Below are 27660 nucleotides of genomic sequence, written 5' to 3'. Positions count from 1 at the left end.
GCCTGAGTAGGAAGTAATATTATCAGCTTTTAATTTGGTCATGGAATGTACTCTACGTAGATGCGTGCAGGGAAAATTTGAGCTTGGAAAGTAACACTTATTTTGTTTGGCAGACAAGATCATAGATGAAGGACATCTAACCAAAGTGGAAGAAACAAAGATTTTGAAAGGTTAGACTTCTGGATTATTTAACTGTTTTTGAAGCATGCTTTTTCTGTCACTCAGTGCATGTTTTGTGTTTGTTCAGCAGTTTGAGTTTTGATTGAATACACTTTTGAGAAGAAATTCAATAAAAGGGAGGGAAATTGTTTGCTGAACTCTATTCCAAGTACTATTGTAGGCTAAAAAGATTTAATAGAAACCATTTTTGAAGATTGAGTGCATGAAATGCTAGTCTCACAGTTGAGTTCTTACTTGAATATGCTTTTTTTTTTAAGTAATTTTTGTAAATTCAATTCAAGCTTTAGTGCCTGCATGAACTCTAAACAAGATTTTGGTTTTATTATAGGGCCACATAGAAATAATGTTTAGTGTAATTTTAAGTTTTAAATAAAAGCGTATTTTAATTTGACTATTTTCTATCTTACACCCTGATAACTTTAAAATAAGTATTAACCTCCTAATCTGTCTTTTACAAGTAAAATATATCTGTGCCTCTCTAATGTATAAAGCAAGTTAAATTAAAGGAGCTAAGTCAAGGAACAGTCATCCTTACCTTACAATGCCAAGGTCAGGATTGCTACCAAGTGTGCAGGTCAATATTTCTCAAGTGTCTAATAATGTAAGATTGTTTGGGCTTGCAGGCTCACTCCTCTCTTGCAGCTTTTTATTGATGTCTGGATATTCTACCTCAGTTCTTTAGCCTCTGTCCTTCTGCCAAGTGTTGTTGTGTTGAATAAATGTTAGTTTGTTAAAAGTTCCAGTGTTTTAAAGGCATTTTAATTTATCTTCTCTTCCTTTAATGCATGGATTGCACCTTTAACTCCTTTCTGTATGTGAGGAAGCTATAGACAAGGTGCCATATTTGGCAAAAGAATGCATACAATAACTGTAACGTAACACTTGCATGCCCCTTCCATTGCAAAGCTCTGAGCTATTTTTAGTGTTTGGTAATATATTCTAACTCATCAAGTATGATGTCAACACATTTTAATATACTTTATCACTTTGGCTATATTTGTTCAGCTCAGTTTTATTATGGGAAATAGGAACAACTGTTGTGATATAATACAGTACAGGAAAGAGTTTTGTGCTTACGAGTCTGCTTCAAGAATAGGAAGCAGGTTTATAATAAATTGTCTTCTGCTGTTTCACATGTAGAACTGGTGCATCTTTCCTCTGGTGCCTCATCTTTTGTGCCTTGTTTCAGAGGGGGAGGACAGGAGTGAGGAAGAAGCTGATATACCAAGGGTGGGTGGGAGGGGAGTATATAAGGGGGTGCTGTGGGAGAGAGAATTAATTCAGTGGTTGGAACTGGCTCTGTTCCTCCCATTTTGCTCAGAGCAGGAAAGCAGTATTTCCATGGATGCCCAGATATGGTAAAGTTAGTTGGATATGGATCTTGCTCAGCTTAGTGCTTCTGGATCGCCCACTAACAGAAGTGACATGGGTGAGGCTTTTAGGTTATACCTTTCTTAATAGTTTAGTATTGGCTTAGTAATTATTACAGTTTTGGTAACAATCTTGTGAGCTTGGTTCTGTATGAGAGTGTAAAATGTTTTGGTTTGTAACACCTTTAGATAGTAGTTTAAAAACTTTATTCCTAAAAATAAGAAAGATCCCTTTTTTAGCCAAGAACCATCCTCCCCCAAAGATTAAGTTTTTAACTACAGCAATCATTATGAATTTTGAAGTCTGCTAAAATGGGGGTTGTGTTTGGAATATCTGCCAGGTCTGAACCTCTAGTGTGCTTTAACTGTACAGGTGCTTTCCCCCTTCCTCTTCTCTAGTGATTTTGGTTGCATTAGGATGGGAAGAGTCTTGTTCTTTATCAGCTGCTTTGTTTGTGCTTGCTGCCTTCTGTTCCGTGTACAAGTGGATGTTAATCTAGCACTGGGATATAGAAAACTTTTCCTTTCAGATTTAAAAAACTTGGGAGGTTTTTTTCTGTTAACCTAACTGTGTTCTGTCATGTTTATTTCCTCATGTAGCTGCACAGGTTGTCTCCAGTTCCCACTTTTTGTTTTAGAGGAAATTAGTTCTGTGTATTCTCTTGTTTTTTAATAAGATGTCTTATTATTCCCTTGGTTTTTACTTATTTTCATACACTAACCCTGTTGTACAACACAATTTATTGATGTGCTTTTTCCTTCCCATGTGCTGATACTTCATTGTTGCATGCACGTTATCTATATGTGGTGAAATTATTTGTGTTCGCTGTGTTTTTCTCCATGGATGGTAGAAGTCTGTACTGGGAATGCTGTATTGACCCCTTTTCTTATAATATCTCTGCCTGGAGCTTGAGACTCAGAGGAAACCTCTGTTAACCTGCAGGTGGGCAGCAGTGCTGTCAAACAAGGCTCTCAATAGGCTGCCAAGAAAGATTTCATTTTGCATAACCTCACCTGCATGTTGGTGACAATTCCTTGCTGACAGACCTGCTGGGTTAGCCCACACCAGAGATACTGTGTCTTTTTATTTGACCCATCAGAACTAAACCATAATTGTTATTTAAGAAAAAAAATTTAAAATGTTTTTCAGTTACATATTATATTTTGACTTGGAGTCAGGGATGATTCCGTGTGGGACAAAGATGCACTGGTGCAATTAATCTCCTTATCTTTTGAAAATATGTGGTCTCTACTAAAAATCTAGAAATGGGGGAAAAAACCCAAACAATAAAAAATCCAGCAAACCAAAAAAACCAAAATGTGTGGCTTCCCTAAGCTGCATGTAATAAAGTGCTAAATTATATATGAACAGATATTTCATGAAGGTAATTTTTTTTGTGGAAACATACACATTCTTCTCTTAATACAATTTAAACTGAAAATTCTTTCTAGAAACTAGTGTATTAATTTATATTGCTGTGATTCTTTGATGGTTCACACCATACTTCATTTGAACAGTGCGGTATGTACAAGACTTGTTGTTTTATTCGTCCAAATACTGAAGCACAGTTTTATTCTTAACAGCAGTTTCTTTCTGACTTGCTACAGTATCTGCATTGTTCTGGTTTTCTTTTCTTATTTGTTTGCTGATTGAATCAGCTCTTCCACAGTTCCAGCTGGCAGGAACACAGCATTAACCCAAGTTCAAGCTGTGCACGAGGCAATTGCGTCCCTTATTAGAGGCTAGGCTGGGGTAATGACTCCAGGGATGCGGAATCCATTTTAGCCCAGACTTGCAAAGAAATAACCATCCAGCAGGTTTTAACTGTTTCTTCAACCAAGTTGTTTTCTATTGACATTTAGCAGTAGTTTGGTGTACAGGAGAAATTATGAACAAAGCATTTATTGATTGTAGTTGCTTTTCCTTGTCTCTTGCAGAGAACCAAGCACGAGTCAAAGAATCGAACGATTTGTCTGACACCCTCAGCCCAAGCAAGGAAAAAAGCAGTGACGACACTACAGGTAAGAATTTAACTGACATTTCTGTAACCTCTAATTAGTTTAAATTAAATCTAGGTAATCATGAGCCTTTTCCTAAAGGAATAGAGTGTATTATGTAGAGTTAGAGACAAGCTTAGAGCAGTATTGTCTATTTTGCGGCTTCTTAATTTGACTCTTGTAAATTGAGAAGGGCATAAAATCTTCTCTCCATGGCAAGAATGTGTCTATGAGAGCTGTCTGCAGTCTGCCTGCTCTCTCAAAGGTGTGGATTTTTTTTTTTAGATGCTCAAATGGATGACCAAGATCTAAATGAACCTATTGTCAAAGTAGCTCTTCTAAAAGGTAAACAAATTTACTTTTGCAAATTTAGATACATCATCTCTATATGTAATCTTTTTATCTAACTGGTTTTTATCAAATGTGCATTGAATTAGAATGCTGGAATTCAAAGATGTTGATCGTGTAGTATGGAAGAGTTCAATTTAAATATCAGTAATGACTCCTTTGGGTGATATAAAAGCACACATTTGAGTGTTGCTATAGAAATAATTTGTAAAGGTAACCTCTGTACTCACCAACGCTGTTCTAGGAATTGACATATTATAACTTTCTCTTGAGAAGTAGAGTCAGTACACATTTCAGGCTATACTGTGAAGAGGAAGGGTTCTTCCATCACTGACATTTTTTATTTTTACTTGTATAACTTCTATCACTGTCAGAAATGCTTCTGTTAGTTTGCAGCTGATGAGTTAATCAAAACAAGATATTAGATTTTCTTTTTAACACAATCAAGGTTGGAAGTTTGTGTCATAGCTGTGTTTGGAATGATTACTGAGGCTTAGCTTTGAGCTTCATTGCTATAAAAGTAAAATTTTTACTGGTTTTGCATTGAAGGCATATACTTACTTAGCAAGCTGATATTTACATGTTCGTTAGCTGAAGAATTTTTTGGCATATTAATTAGTTGTTACATTTAGCCTACTGAAAATCATTTTATGCTTTTTTAACAATTAGACACTTGATAAGATCTTTAAAATTATGTTCTTATTGGAATCACAAGTAAAAGAATGTCACAGTTCTTTGTGATTCAGAAAGGAAGGAAACTATAACGGAATGTAGGAGACCTGTAAAAGAGCTTTTCTCTGCAATTGTTTACACTCCCCAATTTTACAATGGAAAGGCTTCCAAAAATTGCACAAATTACTTTTGCTGTTTGGCAACATGTATAAAATTGAGTTTGATATTTCCCAGTGGACATGAGTTCAGCAAAGCAGTTTGGAAAGGAGTGTTTGAGATACGGGCATGTTCCATTTGGGGTTTGATCTAATATCTGCAACTAATAACAAGTATGTTCAGTGACCTTCTATGCCAGAAGGTAGAACTTGATCATGTTGTTTGTTGCCATTATAGTAGTCTTATTTTTGGTTATAAAACTGAGGTTGGCAGCAACTTTTCTCTCTTCCTCTTGAGGCTATTTATGGTCATTCCTATTTTGCTCTCATGAAATCATTAAAAAATATCTGTGCAATGAATCATTTGCCCTTTTAATTTTTATGAAGAACCTATAAACCCACAGTTTTGTTTGAGTTTTTTTTCTGAGAGCTACTTCATGTGCCTGACTTTGCCTTAAAAAGGATCTTACTTGCCCCAGAAAGGTTTTCAAGTGGACTTGTTATGCAGCCATATAATTAAGGAAGCGTGAGAATGTTTTTGATCTGGCGGCTGTTTGGAATGCAGAAATGGCAGACTTGTTGAAATTTCCAAAATAAAGTAATGGAACAAGAAAACTATGAGACTTCTGATTGCTGTAGTTTCTTCTAAGTGCTTGCCATCAAAATTTTTGAGTGCATTCAGAATTTGATTCAAGTTTCTACATGTCAGAATCTGGCAAGAAGGGGAAGGGGGGAAACTGTGACAGATGAGTTGACTTTGTTTTTTGCCCCACAAAGAAAATGACTTTATTAACCATTCATTCCAGTTCCCTGGACATTTTGGTTTAAACAGGTTGGTTGTGACTACCTATTGCAAAGTTAAGGGCAGGTAAACGTTAAGCAGATGGAAAGGAGCAATAAATATCATTGGAAAATTGGTAATCTTGTTCTTACCAATGTCCCTGTGTTTTTATAGTAATTACAAGACTGATCCACGGAATCTTAATAGGAAATGTTTTCAGCTGAGGGTTTGCTGAATAATGGCAATTTACATAAGAAATTTTGAAAATCAGCAGTGGTCTGTTGCCTCAGAAAGTTTGGGAACCATTGTTTTATGTCAGAATAACCAGAAACTTTATTATAAATATATGATACAGTTTCCTTCATGTGGATCTTATGAAGCAAAAAAAAAAAATCTCAGGACTGTAACTGTTGTGTCTGACTTCACCGGAGTACCGTGTAAATTGTCTCTTGAATAACCTGGGAAATCCTGCAGTGGCCTTTCAGAAGTGAGGCTTGAAGAAATTTCAGGCTGCTTATAAAGTTGCTTCCACAGGCCTGGCACACACAGATAAAGGATCAGTTAAGACCACAGCCCTATGTGTACTTCTGTATTATCTCTGTTAAAAAAAAAAATTAAATTAAAATAGTTTAAAAAAAAAGGTTTTTAAACAATTTAAATATTATCATTAGAGTTAACATTAAGAGGAGCCTCACTGTGCTTGTGTGGGAAACAAAGTGGTATTAATTGAGAACATTTCTTATAATGTGGCAGACAAATGGATCACAGATGAAAATTTTCCATGAGGTAGAAGAAATGCTGTATTTGACCTTTTCTTTTTTATTTAATTCTTTCTGGCACCTTGTAATTAATGGTAACTCCTTCTTCTCTGAGGACAGTTAGTTGTGATGTGAATTTGCTTCCAAAGGGAACTGATTCTAAGCATGATGATATTTAGTAGTTTTATTATTTGTAAATAGGGCAATCCTACTCACTGAAGAAGTACCTTTTAAAACTAGAATTAGCACAAGAATTATATTTGCTTTGAACTGCAAGACATTGAATTTTCTGTTTGGGTAAGACTAAAAAGCTAATATTTTCTTGTGCTTATATTTCTTGGCTTTTGATTTAGAAGGATGTCAGGCACGTGGAAATTCCCCTTTTGTGTTGATGTAGGAACGAGTTTACCTTGATTGTGCCTTTGCTAAACAGATTATCCTGTCCCTTAAACTGAGCCTCTTGTCTCTTTTGAAGCAGTACTGTCTTTTATGATGTGTACTTTCATTGGCTGGAAAACACTGCCACCATAAAGTTCATTTAGGGTGTCTCTTGTTGGATTTGGGACACCACTTCTTCATCAGGCGTTATTTGAGCATAATTTGTCAACTTCCTCATGCATTTCTTCTGAAAAGTCTCATTAAGGAGGCTTGAAAGTCTAATTGCCCTAAATCTTTTTCCATGAGAAGCTAAGAACAAAACATGTTCAGTAAAGAGAAAGTTGGATTTAGAACTAATAAACTATAAAACAAAGTATTTGGATGAAATACATAGTCCTCTCTGTTCTTTCTGCTCTCATAATTTTGTTCTGAAAAAATCTAAAAGCACATGTGTGTTCTCAGCTCTGCTCAAACCCACCAGTTCATTACTGAGTACAGGAAAAACAGCCCCTTAGAGAGAAGCAGTGTGAAGACTTTAGCATGATTTGCTAAACAATTTTCTTAATTAATAGAAAAAAAAATCTATAATTACTTTATTAACCTATACAGCTAAATATGAATGTCAAAAGTAAAATGATGAGCTAGATTATAGTTTGTTTTTATTTTTTTCCTTATTAATGAAAGACAAACCAAAGCAATATTTTTCCTAAGCCTCTATCTTGAATCCATATGGTCTCTAGTTGCACATGTTTATTGACCAGGTAACTGTGTAACCCTTTTCTATCCACCCTCTCCCATGATACACAGCTGGAATTCTTTCACCAATTTCCTTACTTTACCTTTCTCACCAAACTAGCTTTATATGAAGTTTTATCTCTCTACCTCTAGAGTTTATCAGTGCTGTTGGTGCCTACTAGAAGATCAGTTTGTGTACAGATACTGCTTAAGGAAAATCTAGTAAATGAGAGTTTGCTGGATGCTCTTCCTGGCTTTGCAGATGCCTGCAGGCTGGAGTGTTCCTGCATCTCATTTCTAGATGTGTGCCCATTAGAGGACACTGCTCTTAGTAACAGATACTTAGTTTGCCTCTTTTAAATTCCTCCAAAACTTCAGCTGTGAAAGTATTTGTCTGTGACTGCAAGTCATCTCTTGTAAGTCCAAGAGGCATTTAATATGCATTTTAGCTAATACAAAACTTACAGGGAAGAGCAAATGCTTTTATATAGAGTTTAAATAATGTGCCTAGATTTATGATGATATTAAAGATACACTTAATATTTTAAGATTTTTTTTTTTAAAAATCAAGTGCAATATTTATCTTAGTATTCACTAAGGCCACTGAATGAAAAAAGGAGGTTGGAATTTTCTTCTTTTTCTTAATCTTTTTCTTAATTTTGTTTTAGGAAATTTCCCTAAATTTTTTCTTTCCTTGTGGGTCTCCAGAGGGAGTGGGGGAGGTTGAGCCTGGTGATATGCTGGGTGGGTGGCAGTAGTGAAACATGGAATAGCAACTCTTGCCTGAGCCTGTGCACTGAGACAGGCTTAGAGCAGCTTCCTTTAAAAAGAGACAAGTTGTAAACACAGTCAAGGATTGTCTTAGGCTTGTTGTTCCTTGTTTTGTCAATCCACAACTCCTTGCCAGTTTATACAGTGTTTTTTGAAACTCTCTAATTCTTCCTTCTTAATTTCTGTTTCATATTGCATGTTATGTATAATGAATGTTTTAAAGTTTGTATATGTTTTACACTTTAAAAAGTATATTAATATTTTTGCTAATATTTGTCTAATCCAATTTTGAATTTACTTTAACTAACTTGGGAAGATTTGAGTAAAAACTTGTCAATCATCACATGGCAGTACAAATCAAGCTGTTGCAGAAATTTATGATTCAAAGAAAATGTTCTTTTATCAGATGAATTGCAGGGTGCACAATCAGAGACTGGGGCTAAGCAAGAAATTCAGCAACTGCACAAGGAGCTGGTTGAAGCCCAAGAGCTAGCTAGGACAAGTAAACAAAAATGCTTTGAACTTCAAGGTGAGACCCAGATCAACTTGGTTCTGTAGGGTATTCATTACAATTGTATATATCAGGTAGTTCAAGATAATCCAATATATTTTATAGTATTGAATACATAAACTCTGTATATTTCATCCTTATTTCAGTCAGATAAAGGATGTGGTTGTCTTCAGTGGTAGCACTGTTCTATCATCCTATCAGCTATGTAGCTCTGTTTTTGAGAGAAATAGTATAGTCCAGTTTAATTGCATATTGTTCAGTTTTCATTAGAGGTTATATTTACAGCCTTGTGGTTTTTGTTCCTTCTTCCCACACGAGTTTGCATTTAGCACACATGGAGTTTTCAGATCAGGCAATAGGTTATATCAATTTCGAATTAATTGTAATACTACCAAAATAATGGAATGATGTCTTAGTATTAACTTTTATTAAACTACTTACACAGTTACTACCTTTGATAACTTCCTGAAGTAATATGTTTGTTTAATCTTTTCATTTAAGGAGAGGTTGTGACTAAAATTAATTACACAGGTGAAATACATGTTACTAACAAAAACTCTTGGGCACTTTTCACTTTATTTGTAGCTCTCTTGGAAGAAGAGAGAAAAGCATACCGAGTGCAAGTTGAAGAATCCAACAAGCAAATAAATGCTCTGCAAGGTAAGAATTTTTTCCCCCACTCTTTAGGGAAACTACATAGTTTTGTCTGTTTCTGTGGCATTATAGTCACTAATAAAGGAAAATGTTTAGTTGAGTGTGTGTTTTAAATCTGATTTCTTTCACCATATCTTTGAATGTTTTTATGGAATATTTCCTTTCAATTGCTATGGTTCTAATAGTAAACTAGAAAATGTAAAAGATGTAACCTGTAATAGATACCTCTTCTTCATCTCCCTTTAGTCTTTCTCAGCTTTGATCCAGGAATTCTTACTGTGATTGCCTTCAGAGCACTCAGAAGCTTTAGGTGTTTTTGTGCTACTCAGTCTCTTCATTGTAGGATCTCAAAGAATTTTTCATCCAGATCCACATCCAGCATCAGAGCATGCCGTAAAGTTACTGCAACAGAGACCCTGTCCACTCCTTTTTGAAAATTAATATAATCAATCACACTCTTCAGCCCAAAATGCATAGAGCAGGATGTAATCCCACGATTTACATAACTTCTGAGTCACATGTTGTGTGTCACGTTAACTTCTCATCCATGCATGGGAGTGAGCTTGTTAATCAAGAGTTTGTCAGTCTGTCCAGCCTTAAGGTCAAAAAATGTTATGTTATGTTGCAATTTCCTTAGAGCAAGCATTAGTTTGAAAAGCTACTCAGCCACTGATTATTACAAAACTCAGGAGCTTCATCCCTTGGGATCTTTATCAGCATATCATTTGCTTTGGACCCAAAAATGTCTGGTAGGCAGATGAGCAGATAGGCAGGTGGACTGACAGTCCTGACTTTCTTAGGAAGTCAAAATAGCCCTAGAAAATTATTTTCTGGGCAGTGGTTTTTTGGATAATCTGGTACATGTCACATACTAGTTACACTGAAAAACTTGTGTAATAACTCTGTTTTATGTGACTGTCAGCAAAGAATCTTTACATTTTCTGCCATTGCTCTTGTAAGAAAGAGAAGCTTAAAGAATGCTCATCTTCAGAATGAGAGGAGCAATTTAAGTTTGAGTGTTACCTTGCTAATAATGAATATTCTCCAAGTAGTATATGCTGTAACAAAAATTAGAAAATATTTGATAGTTCCATGCACAAAAAAAGAATAAATTTTTTTCCTCCTAAAAAGAGAGAATGAAAGTAGAAACTTGAGAGCCAAACTTAATTGCAGGATTCCTCTTCTCAATTCAGTACTTTTGTGTTTTCTGGATCCTTTTCAAAAGAGGTCTTGCTAATGTTTCCTCCTCTCTTTGTTGTAGTTGGAAATGTTCTGATGTTCACTGTATGTTTTGCTGCTTCCCAAACTTTTAGGGTGTGACACATCTCACAGTTAGGGAAAAGTTGTCAGGGTTCTGTCTTGGCAGCCCCTGTGAACTGCACAGCAGCTTAATGAAGTAACATTTCTAGAGCATTTTCAGGGAATCAGTGTTTTAGGCCAGCCAGTGTTGTTGGCTTTGTTTGTGACAGAGAAGAGAAAGTACCAGAGAAAGAACAGAGGTCATGTCTCTACATGTCAGGTTCATTAGATGAACACATAGGTAGAGCAAGGGAATTCAAGTAACTTGTTGTTCCTTATTTTAAAAAATGAAAGGAGCAAAGCATTCGGTTTGGATGAGGTAATGGCTTACGTAAACGAGAGATGTAATGGAAGTTTTCTTTCTAATTGTCCTCTCAAATTATATCAAATGCTTCAGAAACCATTCCCATATTGTTAGTAGTAACTTTCCTGTGTAAGTTATTTCTACAACTCCACCTAACTTAGAACTCGTATGTGTCTTTGGATTTTCAGTCCAAGACTCTGCTTGTTTTCAGGCATGAGCATCTAAAGGGAGAGTTGTTCATCAACAACATGCACAGGATAAAAAACCACATTTCTTTGAAATGCTGCCAGCACCAAGAAGCAGTAGTTTAGCTTGGCTTGATGAAGAAAATACTGTCAGGAGGATATGGTTTGCACTGCTTTGCTCAGGCACCTGCTGTATTAGCAAGTTGGAGTTCTTTCTGATTTAATGTGTATTATTTTGGTGGGTTCAAGGCTTCTAAAATAAGGATACATGGAAAGGCAATTGTTGATGCATCATGTGTTGCCTGTCAGGTTGTTCTCATCCACTGCTTCATTTGCTTTCTGTTGGTATAAGCCTGTAGAAATTATTTTCAAACGAGGTCATAGTAAGCCTCATTTTGCTCATATGTATTTCAAAATCCATCATGCTGCAAATGAAACAGACTGTTTCATCTTACATGGTATTGCCATTAAATTAGTTTATTATTGTCTATAATAGCTCTTAGGTATTACAATATATAATAACTACCATATTTTTTCCCATTATGTCTTTTTCCTTCAAAGTGGGGAATTGAGCAATTCATAGCTTCTTTAGTGTATTTAATGAGATAAATGTCTTGCCTGTTTAGAGGAGGGCATGAAAAAGGTGAATTTTTCTTCTTCATTGTACATCAACTGAGTTACATCAACCAGGTTTCTAGGCTGTACGAGTTTATTAACTCTTTCTGTATTGCTGCATATCTAGCTACTGAAAAATATCAAGTGTATTTATCATGGAGGTGCAAGTCTCTTTTGAGTAGCTTTGATGCTCTATCAGTTTACAGCAAGACTCACATTCTTCCTGTCATGTTCTGTAATGGATTGAGGTGACAAAAATAAATGCAAGTAACCTAGGAAGGCTACTCAGCTTTGGTTATCCTCCCCATGCTTTTCACTGTCCTTGTTTTGCCCCTTGGTTCTGAAACATACAACTTTAAATCTGTAATTCTGACCCTCTAAAGTACCTTTAGTACTTTAAAGTACTAAAGTACCATTAGGTTTTCACGTGCTCTTAAGAATTTTACATTTTCTTCTCAGAGTAATTCTTCAGTAATTTAATAATTGATTGTTTGCATGTTGAAATCGATGAAATACATTTTTTGTTAAAAAGTGAAATAGAACAGCAGCAAATTAAACACTTTACTCTCATCAGTGTTACAACTGCAATTCTCTTGTTCTTTCATACTTCTCTTTCCTCTGTATTTTACTTTTTTTTAACTGTTTGCGCTGGATTCCATTTGTGTATGTGTTCATAAAAAATGTGCTGAGAGATGTCTTTAGTAATGAAAGAGTTGTAGATTGGAATAATTTATGAAGTTTGCTTCATGCAGAAATGTCAAGTACCCTCATGTATGACTGCTGCATGTTTACAGTAAGCTGTAAATGCTAAAGGACCCTCTTGCTCAGTATACATGATGCAGCTGTCCCTTTCAATTTAAAATTAATCTTGTGCTTTGAAAAATGCTTTTTGCAAAGAAATAATGTGTATTTCCTCTACTGCATGTTGAGAACACAGTAGAAATTATTCTGTGTCTCAAATATTTATAGATATCACAAGCTAACTGCTGAACAGACAAACATTTCCAATGTAGCCTTGCAAATGTTTGGCTTGGGACAGAAGCTTTCTTGCTTTCCTCTTGTCCCTGAAAGCTCCAATGTCCTTGTCCTCTTAATGCTTGTTTTGCTTCGAGTGATGTTGGATCTAAATCTTGTTTTTAGGTTTTGGAACGTTGCTTTGGTATCACACACACAGCACAGCCTTGTCTAAGAGAGCTTTGTCCAGACAAAATTTTTGTTTCTTTTGACTCTCTGTGTTACATGGCCCACATACTTGCCTCTTTAAGGGTACAGCATTTGACAGGATCAATACATTTTTTCAATTGCGTTAGGCTTCTTTAGTCCTGTTAAATATCAACGTGTTGAGAAAGGGAGGTAAGGTTTTTAGGTTTTTTGTAAACACAGTTTGAAAAAATATTAACGTGAATATCTGCTTTCCAGCTCAGTTGCAAAGGTTACAAGAAGAAATTGAGACTCTTCGCAAGGAAAAGGAGAATGAAATTTCAAGCACTCGAAATGAACTAGTCAGTGCTCAAAATGAGATTCTGTCACTTCAGAAAGTAGCAGAAAAAGCAGCATCAGAACGAGACACAGATATTTCTACATTGCAAACCGAGCTGCAGACAGTGAGAGCGGAGCTGGAACGGTGGAGGAAAGATGCCTCGGATTATGAAAAAGAAGTTGTCAATCTGCAAGCCAGTTTCCAGCTCAAATGCCAGCAGTGTGAGCAGCAGCAGCAGGAGGAGGCCTCTCGCCTGAAAGGTACTGATTTGGAAAGATGTCACAGAGCATGAGCATGACTACCAGAGATGCTGCTCACTGTGGTGAAGGCCAGTTACTCAAATCACTCTTCGTCTGTCCCTTTGTAGTCATTACTGTGTGTGTGTATGTACACACACACGTGTATGTGTTTGTGTGTGTACCGAAGCTTGTGGTGTTAGAAAAGATGTTTTGCATGCTTCATTAAATAACTATTGTCAATTATGCCTGAATTAACTTAGGTACTCTTTGATATCAGTAGACCAAGTGTAATTCCACTTAGAAAAGGTTCAAAATTTTTAGTTTGAGTGATTCATACTGCCAAAAATTTTCCAAGAGAACTTGTGTAGCTTCTCTATAGTTTAAGCCTATTAAGTGGGAGCTCCTGACTTTTTAATTCTAATGAAGTTTAACCAAAATTTAGTGCTTTAAACATTCTTTTCCTTGTAACAGAGGCATGATATCTAGTGATTCTCTTGCTATTATCAAGCCTTGGAAATTATTTTCTTCCAATATGCTTTTCTACCACTGTTTCTAAAGTACTAGAGTTGACCCATAAAAAGTCTGTTTTCTACTCCTCTGTACCTTAGAGAAAGCTTTAATGAAAAAAGTAACTTGTCTGGCAGTGGATCATAAACCTCATAACAGAAGAAGTTACTGTAACGTTTTACTGGTGCTCATGAGAGAATTCATGTGACATGGTTACGAACAACTGTATTTGAAATTTACAACTGATGCCAGCTTTTCCTCCATTTATTAAAGGTGTTCCTTGAAGCAGTCATGAAATAATTTTATTTAATTGAATAAACTTATTCATTGCAGCTGAACTTGAAAAGTTGAAGGCCGAGTGGATTGCTCTGGAAGCTGAATGTGTTAAACTGAGGAAGGAAAATACTTCTCTTACATCTGAACTTCAGCGGCAAGAGAAGGAGCTTTCTAGGTAAGGGCACAATGATTTGTGTAGGAGATACCACGGCAGTTGAAGAGTTTTGGTGGTGGTGGTTTTTCCTCCCAAACAAGATTCTGAATGTTAACTATGCACAGCTAGCTGTGGACATATGTTTAAAAGCAAGACCAAGCCTTTTGTGTCAGCACTCTGTATAGGGAGACATTAACATCTGTACTTCTGTGATTGCTCTAAGCTGATATTTATATATCAAAAACAATGTATTCAGCTTTCAAGGGTGAAAAGTGCCTGTTTGTATAAATTTAAAATGCTTAAGAAATCAATTGGATTTTGTTTTTCAGCTCTCAGAAACAGAGTTTAGCACTAACCAGCGATATAAGTGTTCTTGAAATGTCTCGAAAGGAACTTGAAAATCAGATGGGATCTTTGAGAGAAAAACATCAACGGGATGCAGCCAGTCTAAAAACACAACTCAGTGAAGCTGAGAGTCAAGCAAAAGATTTTCAGAAAGAGGTAACATGAAATATTTCCATTTTGCAAGAATGTAATGCCCAATGATTGACCTTTTAAACTAAAAGAAAAGGGAAAGTTTTCTAGTAAAGAATTTTTTTCATATGTTTATTGCAAGCAGTTTAAATGCTAGCTAAGAAAATATAAACTTGGAGTCAAATCTAAAAAGGAAGACTTCAGGTAAATATACATGTTTTTTAAGAACTTCCTAAACTTTACTTACATGCATTACTGTAGTGAAGTTACTTTTAAGATGTTCAGACAGGTAAATCATTATTCAGAGTCTTCTGAACATCATGGTCCAGAGTTTCTTTAGCTGTTATGAGCCAAAGTTAATTCTTTTTTTTTTACAGTCTCATCTTCCCAGTTAGATTTGAACTTTTTTATTTGGCAATGGGACTACGTATTCTTTACAGAGATGTCCTTTTATCTTAGTGGATTTGTAAGTGCAGAAGGAAGAGGCAGCGTTGTGGGGATATATTTAATCTGCCTGGCCTCTAAAGACTGTCTGGAAGAAGGCTGTAGTCTCCAACACGTACTTGATTCCTCTTATGAGCATTTTGAATGTTTCCCCAGTCACTGCTCTTAGTTTCTTTTGCAGTCCTTGTGTTTGCTCTGTGGTTAATTCATCCATGTCACATTCCTTACAGTTCTCAGAATCTAAAAATCTCAATTGTCTTAATCTGTTTTGTAATCAGATCATTATTTGTAGAGGTGCCTCATAGTCTAAATTCGTGGTGAATGCCAGTACTGCAAGTCATTGGTTCTGTCCTTACTAAGCCCAGTCAGAAGGACTGCTAGAACAGAAAAAATAGAACGTGGGTTTGGAAAAGGAAAAGCTACCCATTCTGTAGGAACATGTCACATTCACCCAGTACTTGACCCACACTGAGGATTATTGCATGACAGTAACAAGGCATAATATCTTTTTAAAGCCTGCCTTGCTCTAACGTTTGAATTTACTATGTGGGAAGAGGGTTTGATTTGCTTCATACAGAGTGTTGAACTATCTATTAGAGGGATGTAAGTATGTAAGCTGCAGCCTAGATGGAAGATCACTATTCAAATGTAAAGGACTACTTGCTCCCCTGTTTCTTGTTTCTTCCTTGTAGTTTTTACAGTCCTTTCCAATATGATAACGAATAATTGGTATGAGAGAAAAATTAAAGCTTTGCATTTGATTTGTATTTCCTTGGGTTTAGTAGTCCTAGCCCTGCCAAGCTGGGCAAATTTAGAAAAAAAGGAAATCTAAATTCTACCCTGCTTTTATGACAAGAGAGTGCACTGATGCAAGGCAAGTTATTCTGGGCAGATGAAGAAAAGGGAGCTGTGTGCTAAGCAGATGTCAGTGTGTGCTGGGTGTCCAGGGATCCACAGATTGTTCTCTCTTTGTCTTTAGTATGAAAGAACACAGACTGTGCTCTCCGAGCTGAAGGCAAAGTATGAGGTGGCTGAACAACAAAACCAGTCACTCACAGAAGAGCTCAAACAATGTAAAGAAAACCTGAAGCTGCTACAAGAAAAAGGAAACAATGTAAGTCTGTACCGAATGTGTGGGGAAGTCAGGTTATGACACTGGCAATTCTGTTGATTGAGGGAATATGGAAGAGTCAAATAGAAAAGGATGGACTTAAAAAAAAAAAAAAGGCTGTTTACCATATTATGCAAAATTCCATTCTGGTTCTACCTGTGCAGATTTGCAGATCATTACACTGTTACAATTACACATGAAAATTAAATTTACAATTGCTTGACAGTTTTAAGTATGTCCTTAGATACCTGCTCTCTTGAAAACATGTGGCTTAAATACTAGTGAACCAGAACTAAGTAAAATTTTCTAATTTCAAAGAATGATACAGGGGTAAAAGCTGACAAACCTGTATCCAAATTGAGTAAACCTTTGCAAGCTGCTCTCATTTTATTAGTATTTATTACAATGAATGTTCCCTCCTTACTCTTGCTTATGCTTCTTAACTATGGTTATTTCTGATGGGCTTATGCTTTAAACAGTACAGTTGAATTGTCCTTTCTATTCACTATTGAAATGTTTTTCAGTTTATTTGAGAGGTTGTATCATTAAAATTGAGTTCCCAGCTAGGGACAACCTTTTATTTTACTGAGATTCTGAAATCTTCCAAACATTAAGGGTGTGGCAGACACATTATAAGGTGGTCATAGCCTTATTTTGGTCCCTTACCACCCTGGGAGGGCTGATTTTGTCTTCCTGTGCTGCCTCTGTGGCCAATGCAGGGTGAACAGCTCCTCTAAGTACAAAACAGGAAAATAATGAATACTCTGTAACAGGCTTCAGCAAACTGTTTCTCTGACTACAAAGGAAGTTTTATAGATACCATCCTTTAAATCAGCTGGCTGCTGGATGTCTAAAGTTTATATGAATATACTTACCATCATTAATTCCTGAATATCAATCTTGAACATCATCGAAGATGTAAAGAAGTTAAAACCTTTCTCACTATTTTCAGCGGTGTTTTCAGGAATATGATTTCATAATTCTCTTGGAACCTGATTCTTGCTTAGAATTGTTCTGCAGTGCTCAGATAATCCTGATTTACTTACTTAAAGCAGAAGTCAAAAACAACCAGGCTAAAACTCCACCCCATTTTAATAGAAGAGATCACACTGAATAAATAATTGTGAATGTAAGATTTTCTGCACTGTTTAAAACATTAACTTAGAATCAAAATGATCAATGGAAAAAGAGGAATACTAAAGGGTTGAAATACTGTGAAGGAAATTGGAGCACCTGATGAAAGTGGAAAAACTAGAAGGAAATTTTAGGGAGAATTAGAGGTGAGTATTTAAATGAAAGCAGAAACCACAGCAGTTGCCAAAGTCTGCTTGCAGAAGAGGAGTTAATTGTGACAGTTGAAACCCAGAGGTCAGGGTGTGATGAAGAGCATCCTCCATATAAGGGCAAACTCACTGCTCACCAAACATTACTCACAGTCAGTAATGTAAAACATTTCCATCTTGGGGATTGTTTCAAACATCATGGATACTGGGCTGAGTTCCAAGGTCAAATTTTTCAAGTCCCATTGCCCCCTTATGCTGGAATCATTATCTGCTACTTCATTTCTGAGGAAAGAAAGTGACTTCCCACTGTGGGATTTGTTCCTTTTTGCAGCCCACGTGTCTGAGTTTGCATATCTTCATATTCTAATAAAAGATGCACAGTTTTGTTGAAGCACATAGTTAAATGCTCCTTGACAATAGGGAGATTTGTCATGTATTGATAAGTTTGTGATGGAGAAATCTAATAATTTGGAGGTGATCTCATTGAATGTGATGGATATTTATCGTTGGTTTCATTTGCCAAGAATATGTATAACTTACAAAAAAAGTCTGTAAACTTGTTCAGTGAACCATCAAATGTTAGTAAAGACAAGGCTTCTGTACTCCATTTGGGATACCATTTAAATATTAAGTTTTAATATTTAAGTTTTACTTTTAAAAAAGATTGCAGTGTTGTGTTTTTGAAATGCTCAGCGGTGTGATGTACTGCTTGTTTGCATGCTTGTACTCACTGGTTACTTCCTGGTGCGCTTTACACAGCAGATTTGATGATGTGAATGGGTTGAGAACATCAGCTGCTCTGGTTGATTTAAACCTCTGGCACTCTTTTGAACACTGCTGTGATTATTTCTGCCAATAGGCTTTCAGTGGGAAGGTGGCACTGTGATTCGTGGCACCTGTGATACAAAAATAATCTTGCATGGAAAAGTCTACAGTAATCACACATAATTTTTCTGTTAAGTATTTGCCTTGATTGAAAAAAAATTCATTGAACAAGACTAGAATACCTTCTAATATTCCTTTGTTTTGAACCATATTGGAGGTTCTATTATATCACTATGAATAAGTGATTCCTACAAATTCGTAACAGGATGAGATTTTATTTGCTAATCACAATGTTTTAGAGAAGTTAAACACGAATTTATCTTTTATTCATTTGACTGAACAAAATCAAGGTAGCTTCAGCACAAACAGGTTTAAAAATATTTGGCATGGCTTGACCTTAACCTCTGTGTGTCTTTGTGTGTGCACATAGAGTAGGATGCAGAGAAAGCAGATGTCTTCCAAGGACAGCTTAAAAAGTATTTAGGTTTATTTTTGCTTTTAATTTTACATACCACAGATAGAGGCTGTTCCATCCAGAATGTGCAGTAGCTTCCATGAATACAACATAGCTGAGAAAAAGTGTGGATGGTTCAGAGGAGGCCATAAGCTGGATGAACCCTGCAGTCTGGTCAGCTGTTGGTTTGGCCCAGCTGCAGCATTTGATCAATTTTCAGAATTTCATTTGGTCACAAAGCTGCTGACCTGGCAGAGATGCTGAGCTTTGTGGTGTCTCTGATAGAAATGTGCTTCTCTGCTTTTTAGTAACTGAGTGTGGATTGTACAGTCATGTTACAATCTCACAGAAATGTCTGAACTACTGGGTTTGCCTGTGGACATAGCTGTAATTGATTCGCTAATGGAGGAAAAAATATTGTTTTTCTGGAGGCTGGTGATGGAAAATGGAAAAGGCTAACTAGCAAGGAATGAAGAAATAGCTGAAAAATCCAATATTTGATGCAAGTCCGTCTCTCAAGAAATCCAAATAGGATTTCTCTTAATGAGAAAAACTAAAACCAACTATAAATAAGATACAGGCAAATCAGTTTAACATTTGTACTGTTTTCAAGTACTGAATTCCAAGTTGTGACTAGAGGTTTCTTGGAACATTTTCTGCTTACTTCCCTTTATTTTTCAACATCCCTGTTCATTTAAGTAGAATGGTGTACTAACTTTGTATACCAGATTAGATAATGCTGTAATGTGTTAGATGTCTTTAATACATTTCAATTAAAACAAAACTTACTGACTTATTTTCCCCTCTCTAAATCATCTTTACCTGATTGATTTATAGCACAAAGTGATTTTTAATATCCCTTCCCTTCTTTAGCCTTCCATATTACAACCCGTCCCAGCCGTATTCATCGGCCTAATCCTGGCTTTCCTGTATTGGTGTTACGGCCCATTGTGGTAGCGAAAGGTACAAGCACTACTGTTCAGTCAATGTATGTTTGTCCCTCTCACCTGTTTGTGCCATTTCTGTATCAAATAGTGCATGGTGGAATGCTCACAGGTATTTCTTTACCTGAAGCAAACCCTTCATTTAATATGCCATTCTGTTGACACTGACGAGCTGAGGAATCCACTAATCATTTAACAGCTGTGATTTCTTTAATTCTAACAATTAATTTTGTTCTAACTGGTGCTTGAACGTGCCTCTTCTAACTCGGTCTCAGTTTGTCTTTAGCAAATGGGCTGCCTTTTGCACAATGCTGCGATGCTAGGGGTTGTAAGAAAACTTAATTACTTAATTAACTGAAAAATGAAGAGTTTGCCTCTAATAATAAAACTCAACAAGCTTTGGTTCCTACCTATGGACTAAGAAATTCCTCTCTGGCTCTAAACACTTTAATTTTTCTCACTATTGCTGATGGAAAGATGGGGAAAAAAGCCAAGAAATAGGTGGTTGGTTTGTATTCTGAACTCTCAGCTTGCATTTTCTCTTGTCTCTCAGTGTGTCCTCCTCTTAAAATGCCATTGTTGTCATGCAATGTTGTGACAGTCTGTTAAAAATGGTGTTGTTAGGATCTGCTACAAACTAAGTCACAGATCTGAATTTAAACGGTCAAAAGTTAAAGATGTGCATAAACCTCTGTCTAGCCTTGACTTGGCTTGAGCGATGTTTTAAACATCTCAAGCCTTGGCATGTTCAGTGGCAGATTTCTCTGAGGTGTGTACAGTAACAAACCTGGGAATTCGGAGCTGCCCCGAGTCCTGCAGACGATCCTCAGTCCCGAAGAGCTGTGGAGTTGCCTGTGCTAGAGGAACGTGCTTTGCTGTGGTGCTCCAAGTCAGGACTAGCCTGCAGCAGGGCTCGTGGGTCACATTGTAGTGATGCCTATCAACAGGTACTCAGGACTTGCAGGAACCACGAGGTAAACTGATTAGTATGAATTAGAACAAATATGATATTGATTTCTTTTTTCTCTCCACACAGAGACAATGGCCTTGGATGCCTGTGATGGCAGCTTTGGTTGCTGTAACAGCCGTGGTGCTGTACCCAGGCCTAACCAGAGCTTCTCCATGAGAACTGTTGTTGAATCCATACACCGTCCTCCCTTTAGAAGCTGGCAACATTCATATACTGAGGGAAAACAGATTAATTCTCTTCCTTTTTACCTCTTAATACAGCACAGCTCTGCGTGAGAACAGCAGTAGGGTCATTTGCTTTAAATTGTATAAAATGTATCTGTCTATAAAGAGGGAATAAAATTGTGATTCATCATACTGTGAGCAATATTTTTGCTTACAACTTCATGCAAGTTTTAAATTAGTGTGTTGGGATTCTGAATACTATAATGGTGGCCTAAAGCAGGCTTCTTGGTACCAAATTATTTATAATGGCTAGGGTTGTGGACACTGACTTTAGAATCTGATTGCTAGACTTAAGTGGAAAATACTGATTTGGATATCCAAGCCAAGTAACCTTGCATATTCTTGGGAAACAGATGCAGTGTGCTCAGTGCCTTTCAGTATGATCTATTTTTTTTTAAACTAGTGTATCATTTTACTTGCTGTTAGTCACTGAGCTGTTGGGAACAAGACTTAACTTCTCTTACCACGCCTTTCGAAGGAAGCATATTTTTCTTTCATAAGGATTGCTTTATTAATGGGTTTTGGGAATAAACACAATTCATGTCCAGCCTTAAAGAGATAGAGATACTGATGGTGAAGACCAGCCTAAAGTATTTAGTGTGCGAGTGTAAGCATGTGTGTGTTCTTGAGTGAGCTAAAGTGTTTCTGGGAGCAAGTACTTGGTCATTCGATGGACATAGTGCATTGATTCAACTTACATTAACTTTAGTTTGAATGTAATTTATTAAATTTCATATATTTAAAGAGATACGTTCTTTAAAAGTATGAATACCTTCTCACATATCACATGTATCAGTTTATTTTTTCAGTCATTTGATACTTTCTGACTTGAGCTGGAGAAGCTCTTTAGAATAAGCTTTTGTGGACGTAACTTTATTAAGAGAACTGCTACAGTACGTCTTTGATCAGCTGAGAGAAATCTAGATACATAAAATACTATAAAATTGGAATCATACCTGATGAAATATTGTCAGGTGAAGATGATTTTAATTTGGTAGTAAAATTTTGTGGCTCCTTATCACATGGCTGTAAGTATGATGCAGTGGTCCCCATTACAAAGTTTATTTTCCTTATCTAAGTACTATAACTATTACTATTTGCTGACTTTTGGTGGGAATCACTGTAGTTAGTGCTGAATTAAATGTAGACAGTAGTTGTCTTGTTCAGCTCAACAGTTCTGTCAAAAAGTTTATTAAAGACTTACTATGTTAAAGAATGGTAAAGTAAAATGGCTCTGCTACAGGAAACTTCAAAAGAGGGAGGTAATCTCAGCAATTCAATTGGCTTTAAAGAATGTTATGGCAATCGACAGATAGTTTAAATATTTAAATAGAAATTTAGTATATAACTTACTTTGTGAGGTTTTAAGGGTCATTGTCCTTTAATTAAAGGTTCTATCTTAAGTTACATGGGATTTGCTAATGGGAGGATTATTAGTTGGAGAAAATAGTCCACAAGTGACTTGTAGAAAATAACTATTGTCATTTAGTTCATTCTTTTCATCCTTTTCATCCTTTTCAGTTGCAGGAAGCCACCCAACCACAGAACACTCGTATGCCAGTGGTACTTAGTACCTCTTGTATATAGGTTATTGCAAATATTGTTCTGAAATGCTTAACTTCAGAATTACATTTTTTTAAGTAATTAATTGTTTTAAATCTATTTTGTAAAGATATAAAGATACAATAGAATTTCTGGAGTACAGATTAAACTATTTGCACTAACACACGTGATGTGCATGATTTAATAAAATAACTTTACTCTCCCTATGCATGTTTGAGTTGAATGTCATTTGAAAACAAGAGATTCATGCTAAGTTTCTTTTGCACTAGATATTGCCACAGTTACTAGGCACAATGTCTGCAGCATGTCCAGTAAGAGCAAAAGGCTTTTTTTTTTTACCTTCTGTTTCACATTTGTGCTGGTTTAAGTTTTGGTCTAGCTGATCCCTCTGTGTGGTTTTCAGAAGGAAGTGGAGTAGGGAGAGTCGTGGAAGGCTTGGGAGCGTATTGCCATGGAGGAGGAGCAAGTGTTCAGAGCTGCAGAGTGCATGTGCCCGTGGCAGGGGTGCTGAGATGGGAGGAGCAGTGCCTGCAGGTCCTGGCAACAGAGGAGAGCCCTGCTGGGGAAAGGGAGCCTGATGCTGCCTCCTCACCTCTTCAGCATCTCCAACTCCCTTTGTCCCTGTCAGCTACTCTTTCCTTGGCAGTGGATTCCCTTCCCTCCTCCCTGCTGGTAGCGTGTCCTGGAGGTGTCAGGAAATGGAGCCTGGTGGAGCCGGGGGTCCCTCCCCGCTGGAAGCAGGGAAGGTGCCAGGATCCCTGGGGGGCCCTGCACCACACCAGTCCTGCCTGGGGCTTAATTTTGTCCTTGTATTAAAGACAAATGTTCTGTTTTCAGTAATCTTCAGTGCATCAGAGAGCTCAGTTTGAGGCCCAACATAGTTGTATTAAAGGAGAAGTATTTCTAATTTCATTATGTGCATGTATGCATATTTATATACACAGGTGCATCGTACACATTGCATGGGGGTTTGTGCTTACAAATATACCTGTGGTTCCCTAATACAGTGCCTTTTCCAGGAGTTCTTGACATTTGCATGTTCAAAATGATGAGGAATGAGCTAAAATGCACAGTTCACTCTTGTGAGAATCCCTGGAGAAGGGTTGGGTAACTGGGAAGCTGCTGTTCTTCAGTGCTTCGATACTAAAACACCAAGTGGAGTTATTTTGCAAGGACTCCTTGCACAAACCTTTCTGGTTTTTTTGTTGCTTTTTTTTTAATGGTAAATGTGTGTGCTCTTTTACATTCATGTTTAGGTTCTTTCTTTCGTGAGGCTTGATTAGCTAAGCCTTGGAGTTACTATAACAAGCAGCTTTTCACACGTGTGAGATGCTCCACTTGTAAAACAAGTGCACTGAGCTTGCACTGAAGTTTGAGGTTTTAAAAAGGTTCCTCATAGTAGCAAAGCTAGTCACAGAGTTGTTTTATCAGTTGCTAGTTCAATTTGGAAGATTTAGTATAAATCTTAGAATATCTGAACACTTCTTCAGATTTGTCCTGGTGTCATGAGTAAGGCACCCTTTTTAAATTCTAAAAGAATTTACCTATGTGGGGACTAAAATAGCAGGCCTTTTATTTAAAAATATAAATATGTGAAAAATACAGTGTGATTTTCCTGTTCCTTGTAGCTGAATTAAATACGTTCTTCCAGAGTCTTTGCCTCATCCCTTTTGCAGAATGTCTGGATTTTTTGGTGCTAAATGGAGAATTGTGAGCCTGCACAATATATTGCAAAAGTTCTCATAAAACAGTGAGAATTAGTATCAGATGACTGATAGCTGAAGCAAAGGTAATCGATCACCTGTGCATGTATTTTTGGGGTATATCCCTAAGTTATTTTTCTAATCAAGTCTTCTGAAGTATGTTACCTGTTCCAGTTTTCTGTATGCTTTATGTGAAATTTTGAATGTCTCCTGCCTTAATCCATAGGGTTCTGCCACTTGCAAGAATCATTTCTTCAGCTTGAATCTTTTTTCCATGACAAATCCACTGCCAAATTCATTCCACCAGCAGCATCTGAGTGCTTTAAAACACCAGGTCACCACTATGGCTTTTGGGAAGCCACTGTCGTTTGCACTGGCTCTGCAAGTGGGGCTGGCCAGGTTTCACCAGGGGCCTTTTCTCCCCTCTGGCTGTTCATCCACCATTAGTGTTTCATTAGCAACTGTCTCAAAATTCTGAGTCTCCATTAATAATAGCAAGTGATCATATAACAGAATTAGAAGCCATATTCTTTCCTTCTCTCTTGCGTATACCTCTGGGTCTGTTTGAAGGGTAATTGCTTCCTGCAAACAGCTGCATTGAATTCCCCAGATCCAGCTGATTTGCTCATCCCAGTCCTTCTTTGCACATGCTTATGAACACAGAATTCCTCTTTCTTCTCTAGTGGGGAATTGGACTGCAGTGTAGGGGATTATTTTCTGTTATTCCTGGGTTTTTACTTTGTACCAAGTTCTTGAAAGTGAGCAGAGATTTGTGCAACAGAGCCAAGTTCTTCTGCTTGGAAGAGAGAGGCTGCAGCCATTCCTGCTTAAAAGCTGGATGCTACCAGTGTCTGACTAAGGACTACCAGCAGTAGAAGGTAAACCAGCAATTGAAACACAGGTTGTGAAGGGAAGGGACATTACAGGCTCAAGTTTCTATTTGTAAAGGTAAGGGGAACTCATCATTAATCTGGATATCAGAGTCATAAAACTTCTGTCTGATTGCAGCAGCAGCAGAATGTCAAGAAGTTCAGCATTTGTTAGAAAAAAAAATAAGAGTCTTGCTTTAAGAACTTCTGATAAAATATCTGTCACCTCTGTAAGTAAGATATGTGAGCAACTACTGTTCCCTCCAAAAAAAACCCCAAACCAATCCCCAGCCCTGTGTTTGAGTTCATCTTGCTTTGGCTTCCAAAAATTGAACTCCAATACATCCCTCTTGGAGGGTGTTTTGCTGCAAATGTTGTCTTGATCCAGGGATTTGACATACCATGATCATACCTTCCAATCTTACTTTATATGAATGGATTGAATTTTTAAGTCTTTTTCTTCATCCCTCTAGTTTTTGTTGTCAGCTTTTTAAACAATTTTAATTTTCCAAATGTTCTCTTTTAAAGAGTAGATGCCAAAATAGAATGTCCTTACAGTTATTACCTTACCAAGATCATATGAATAGACAATAAGCTTTATATCCTGCTCTGATATTTTTGTTTGATTGTCTACCAGAACTTTTTTTAGGAGATTCACTGACTTCTAGCTTCTAGATTTTAACCTTGTCAATCAAATTACTGTACTGCTCACATCACCCCAGTATGAGGTGCACCCTGTGGTATCTGACTTTGCAGTACTGTTTGGTAAAAACCACTGTAGGCAGCAGGCCTAAGCAGCAGCCTGTTCCCATGACTGTTGAGCACAGCATTGAAGGGTTTTTTTCAGGTTTTTGTTCAGGTTCTATAGGGATGACTCCTGAAGCTTTACTTTATTTAGACTATTGATCATACAGTGTTAAACAGTAGTGAGAGAAAAACTGATCCCTGAAGCACAGTAGGGAAAATATTCATAGACTAATTCCTTCACATAGTTTTTACAAACTGACAGCTGCTCAGTAACCTGCATTATTAGTTAACAGTGATTGTAGTGTAGCCATCACTTTTTATTGTTATGTCATGATTTATGGAAGTCTTGGTTTAATAACACTAATAAACCAATTTTTTAAAAAAGCTTTGAAAGGGGGAATTTTATTTTCTAAATGCTTTGCCAGGTACTAATTATTCTACATTCTTGAATTTTTTGCTGACTGCTTCCCATAGATTGTTCTAAGATTTGCTTACATCTTAGAGTGAAGCAAAGCCAGTCCTTTTCTGAGGATCAGACATTTTACTCTCTTCCCTCAGCCCCATCATGTTTGCACATTACTGACACTTCCCTCTCCAAGCATTTCAAATGTGAGGTTGTTCACATGACTGAGTTTCTCAGTGTGCTCAGTGAGCATCATTCCCAGAGCTGGCTGTGTCAGCTCCAAGGCATTGAGGGATGTGGATGTGTGTCCGTGCTGTTCTGGAATGGCGCTTGCATGTGGTGGACCAGGACGTGGTCACTGGTGTTTGGCAGCCATGAGAGAGTGGGGATGTAATTGAGGTTCTTGGGTAAATGCTTCTCAGCTGTGGGCATGGAGATGTTGGCAGGGAGAGAGAATTCCTGCCTTTTATCAGGTGAGACATTGAAAATGCCAATGTGCTGCCAAAGTGTGTCATCCCTTCATAGTGTCTGATGAACAAATCCGAAGCCTGGATTAAACTAAAAGCAATGTTTTATTACCTAATCATATCAGACAAAAGAGTGAAGTCATCAATCCATTTTGTTCTATTGGAATAAAATGTAACCAAAAGCTTATCTGTATTTATTTCAGTACCCGTTGTTGGGACATGGATTTTTATTTTTTTTAAACACCGCACACACACTATGGTAAAGTACTGCCTTCAGTATGGAATGAATTTGCTATTTTAATCTTTTCATGCTAGATCATTTATGAAGTTTATATTCTATTTATATTTCTTGTAAGGAGTTCTTGCTCTGGAAAATAATTTTATTGAGTATGTCATCAGTTTTGATGTGACAAAACTACTTCTTGTCTTGAATACAGTGGCTCTTACTTTACAAATGTTCCAAATATGCAATATGTCTTTTGGGATGAATAAATGGTAAAAATTATGAGAATAAATTTACATCACAACAGAAAGCTGATTTGTATTGTACATAGTCTTTCCTTCAGCCTAACTCCAAATTTCAGCACTCCACAACTTCTGAACCTGCTACACTCTGCTTTACTGCTATAGAAGACAAGTTACTAATTAATGAATCGATTAAACTGACTTCAAAATGGGAATCCATTTACCTGCTTACTTTGTGCAAATGGGATTTGCAGCCACATGACCTTCCCTCTTCTGTGTGACATGGTAAACTGGGCTCCAACAGGGCTGAACCCAGGAAGAGAAGGGCTGGAGCACGGGGTAGG

At 36.9% G+C, this 27660-nt stretch overlaps 1 protein-coding gene across 36 annotated transcripts in view; it reads left to right on the top strand.

Annotated features, from left to right (window-relative positions):
* SLMAP (sarcolemma associated protein) overlaps positions 1-27389 on the top strand; it is an 82459-nt gene extending 55070 nt beyond the window's left edge. For 11 of the 36 annotated variants that reach the window (XM_088171473.1, XM_088171488.1, XM_088171480.1 and 8 more), the window contains 10 exons: positions 114-170; positions 3489-3572; positions 3834-3893; positions 8553-8675; positions 9243-9317; positions 13134-13454; positions 14274-14391; positions 14700-14871; positions 16268-16402; positions 20942-27389. In XM_088171473.1, the coding sequence (XP_088027599.1) occupies positions 114-170; positions 3489-3572; positions 3834-3893; positions 8553-8675; positions 9243-9317; positions 13134-13454; positions 14274-14391; positions 14700-14871; positions 16268-16402; positions 20942-21031 (1235 nt within the window). In that variant the 3' untranslated portion in view covers positions 21032-27389. Of the gene's footprint in view, positions 1-113; positions 171-1462; positions 1610-3224; positions 3369-3488; positions 3573-3833; positions 3894-8552; positions 8676-9242; positions 9318-13133; positions 13455-14273; positions 14392-14699; positions 14872-16267; positions 16403-19834; positions 19925-20941 lie in introns of those variants that run through there. The other 25 variants (XM_088171474.1, XM_088171475.1, XM_088171478.1 and 22 more) reach the window with 10 other exon arrangements.
* The last annotated feature ends 271 nt before the right edge of the window (positions 27390-27660 follow it).

Source organism: Sturnus vulgaris, chromosome 11 (assembly GCF_052056855.1).
Source record: "Sturnus vulgaris isolate bStuVul1 chromosome 11, bStuVul1.hap1, whole genome shotgun sequence".
NCBI classification, from domain to species: Eukaryota; Metazoa; Chordata; class Aves; order Passeriformes; family Sturnidae; genus Sturnus; species Sturnus vulgaris.
This window is presented reverse-complemented; position numbering and strand designations above follow the sequence as displayed.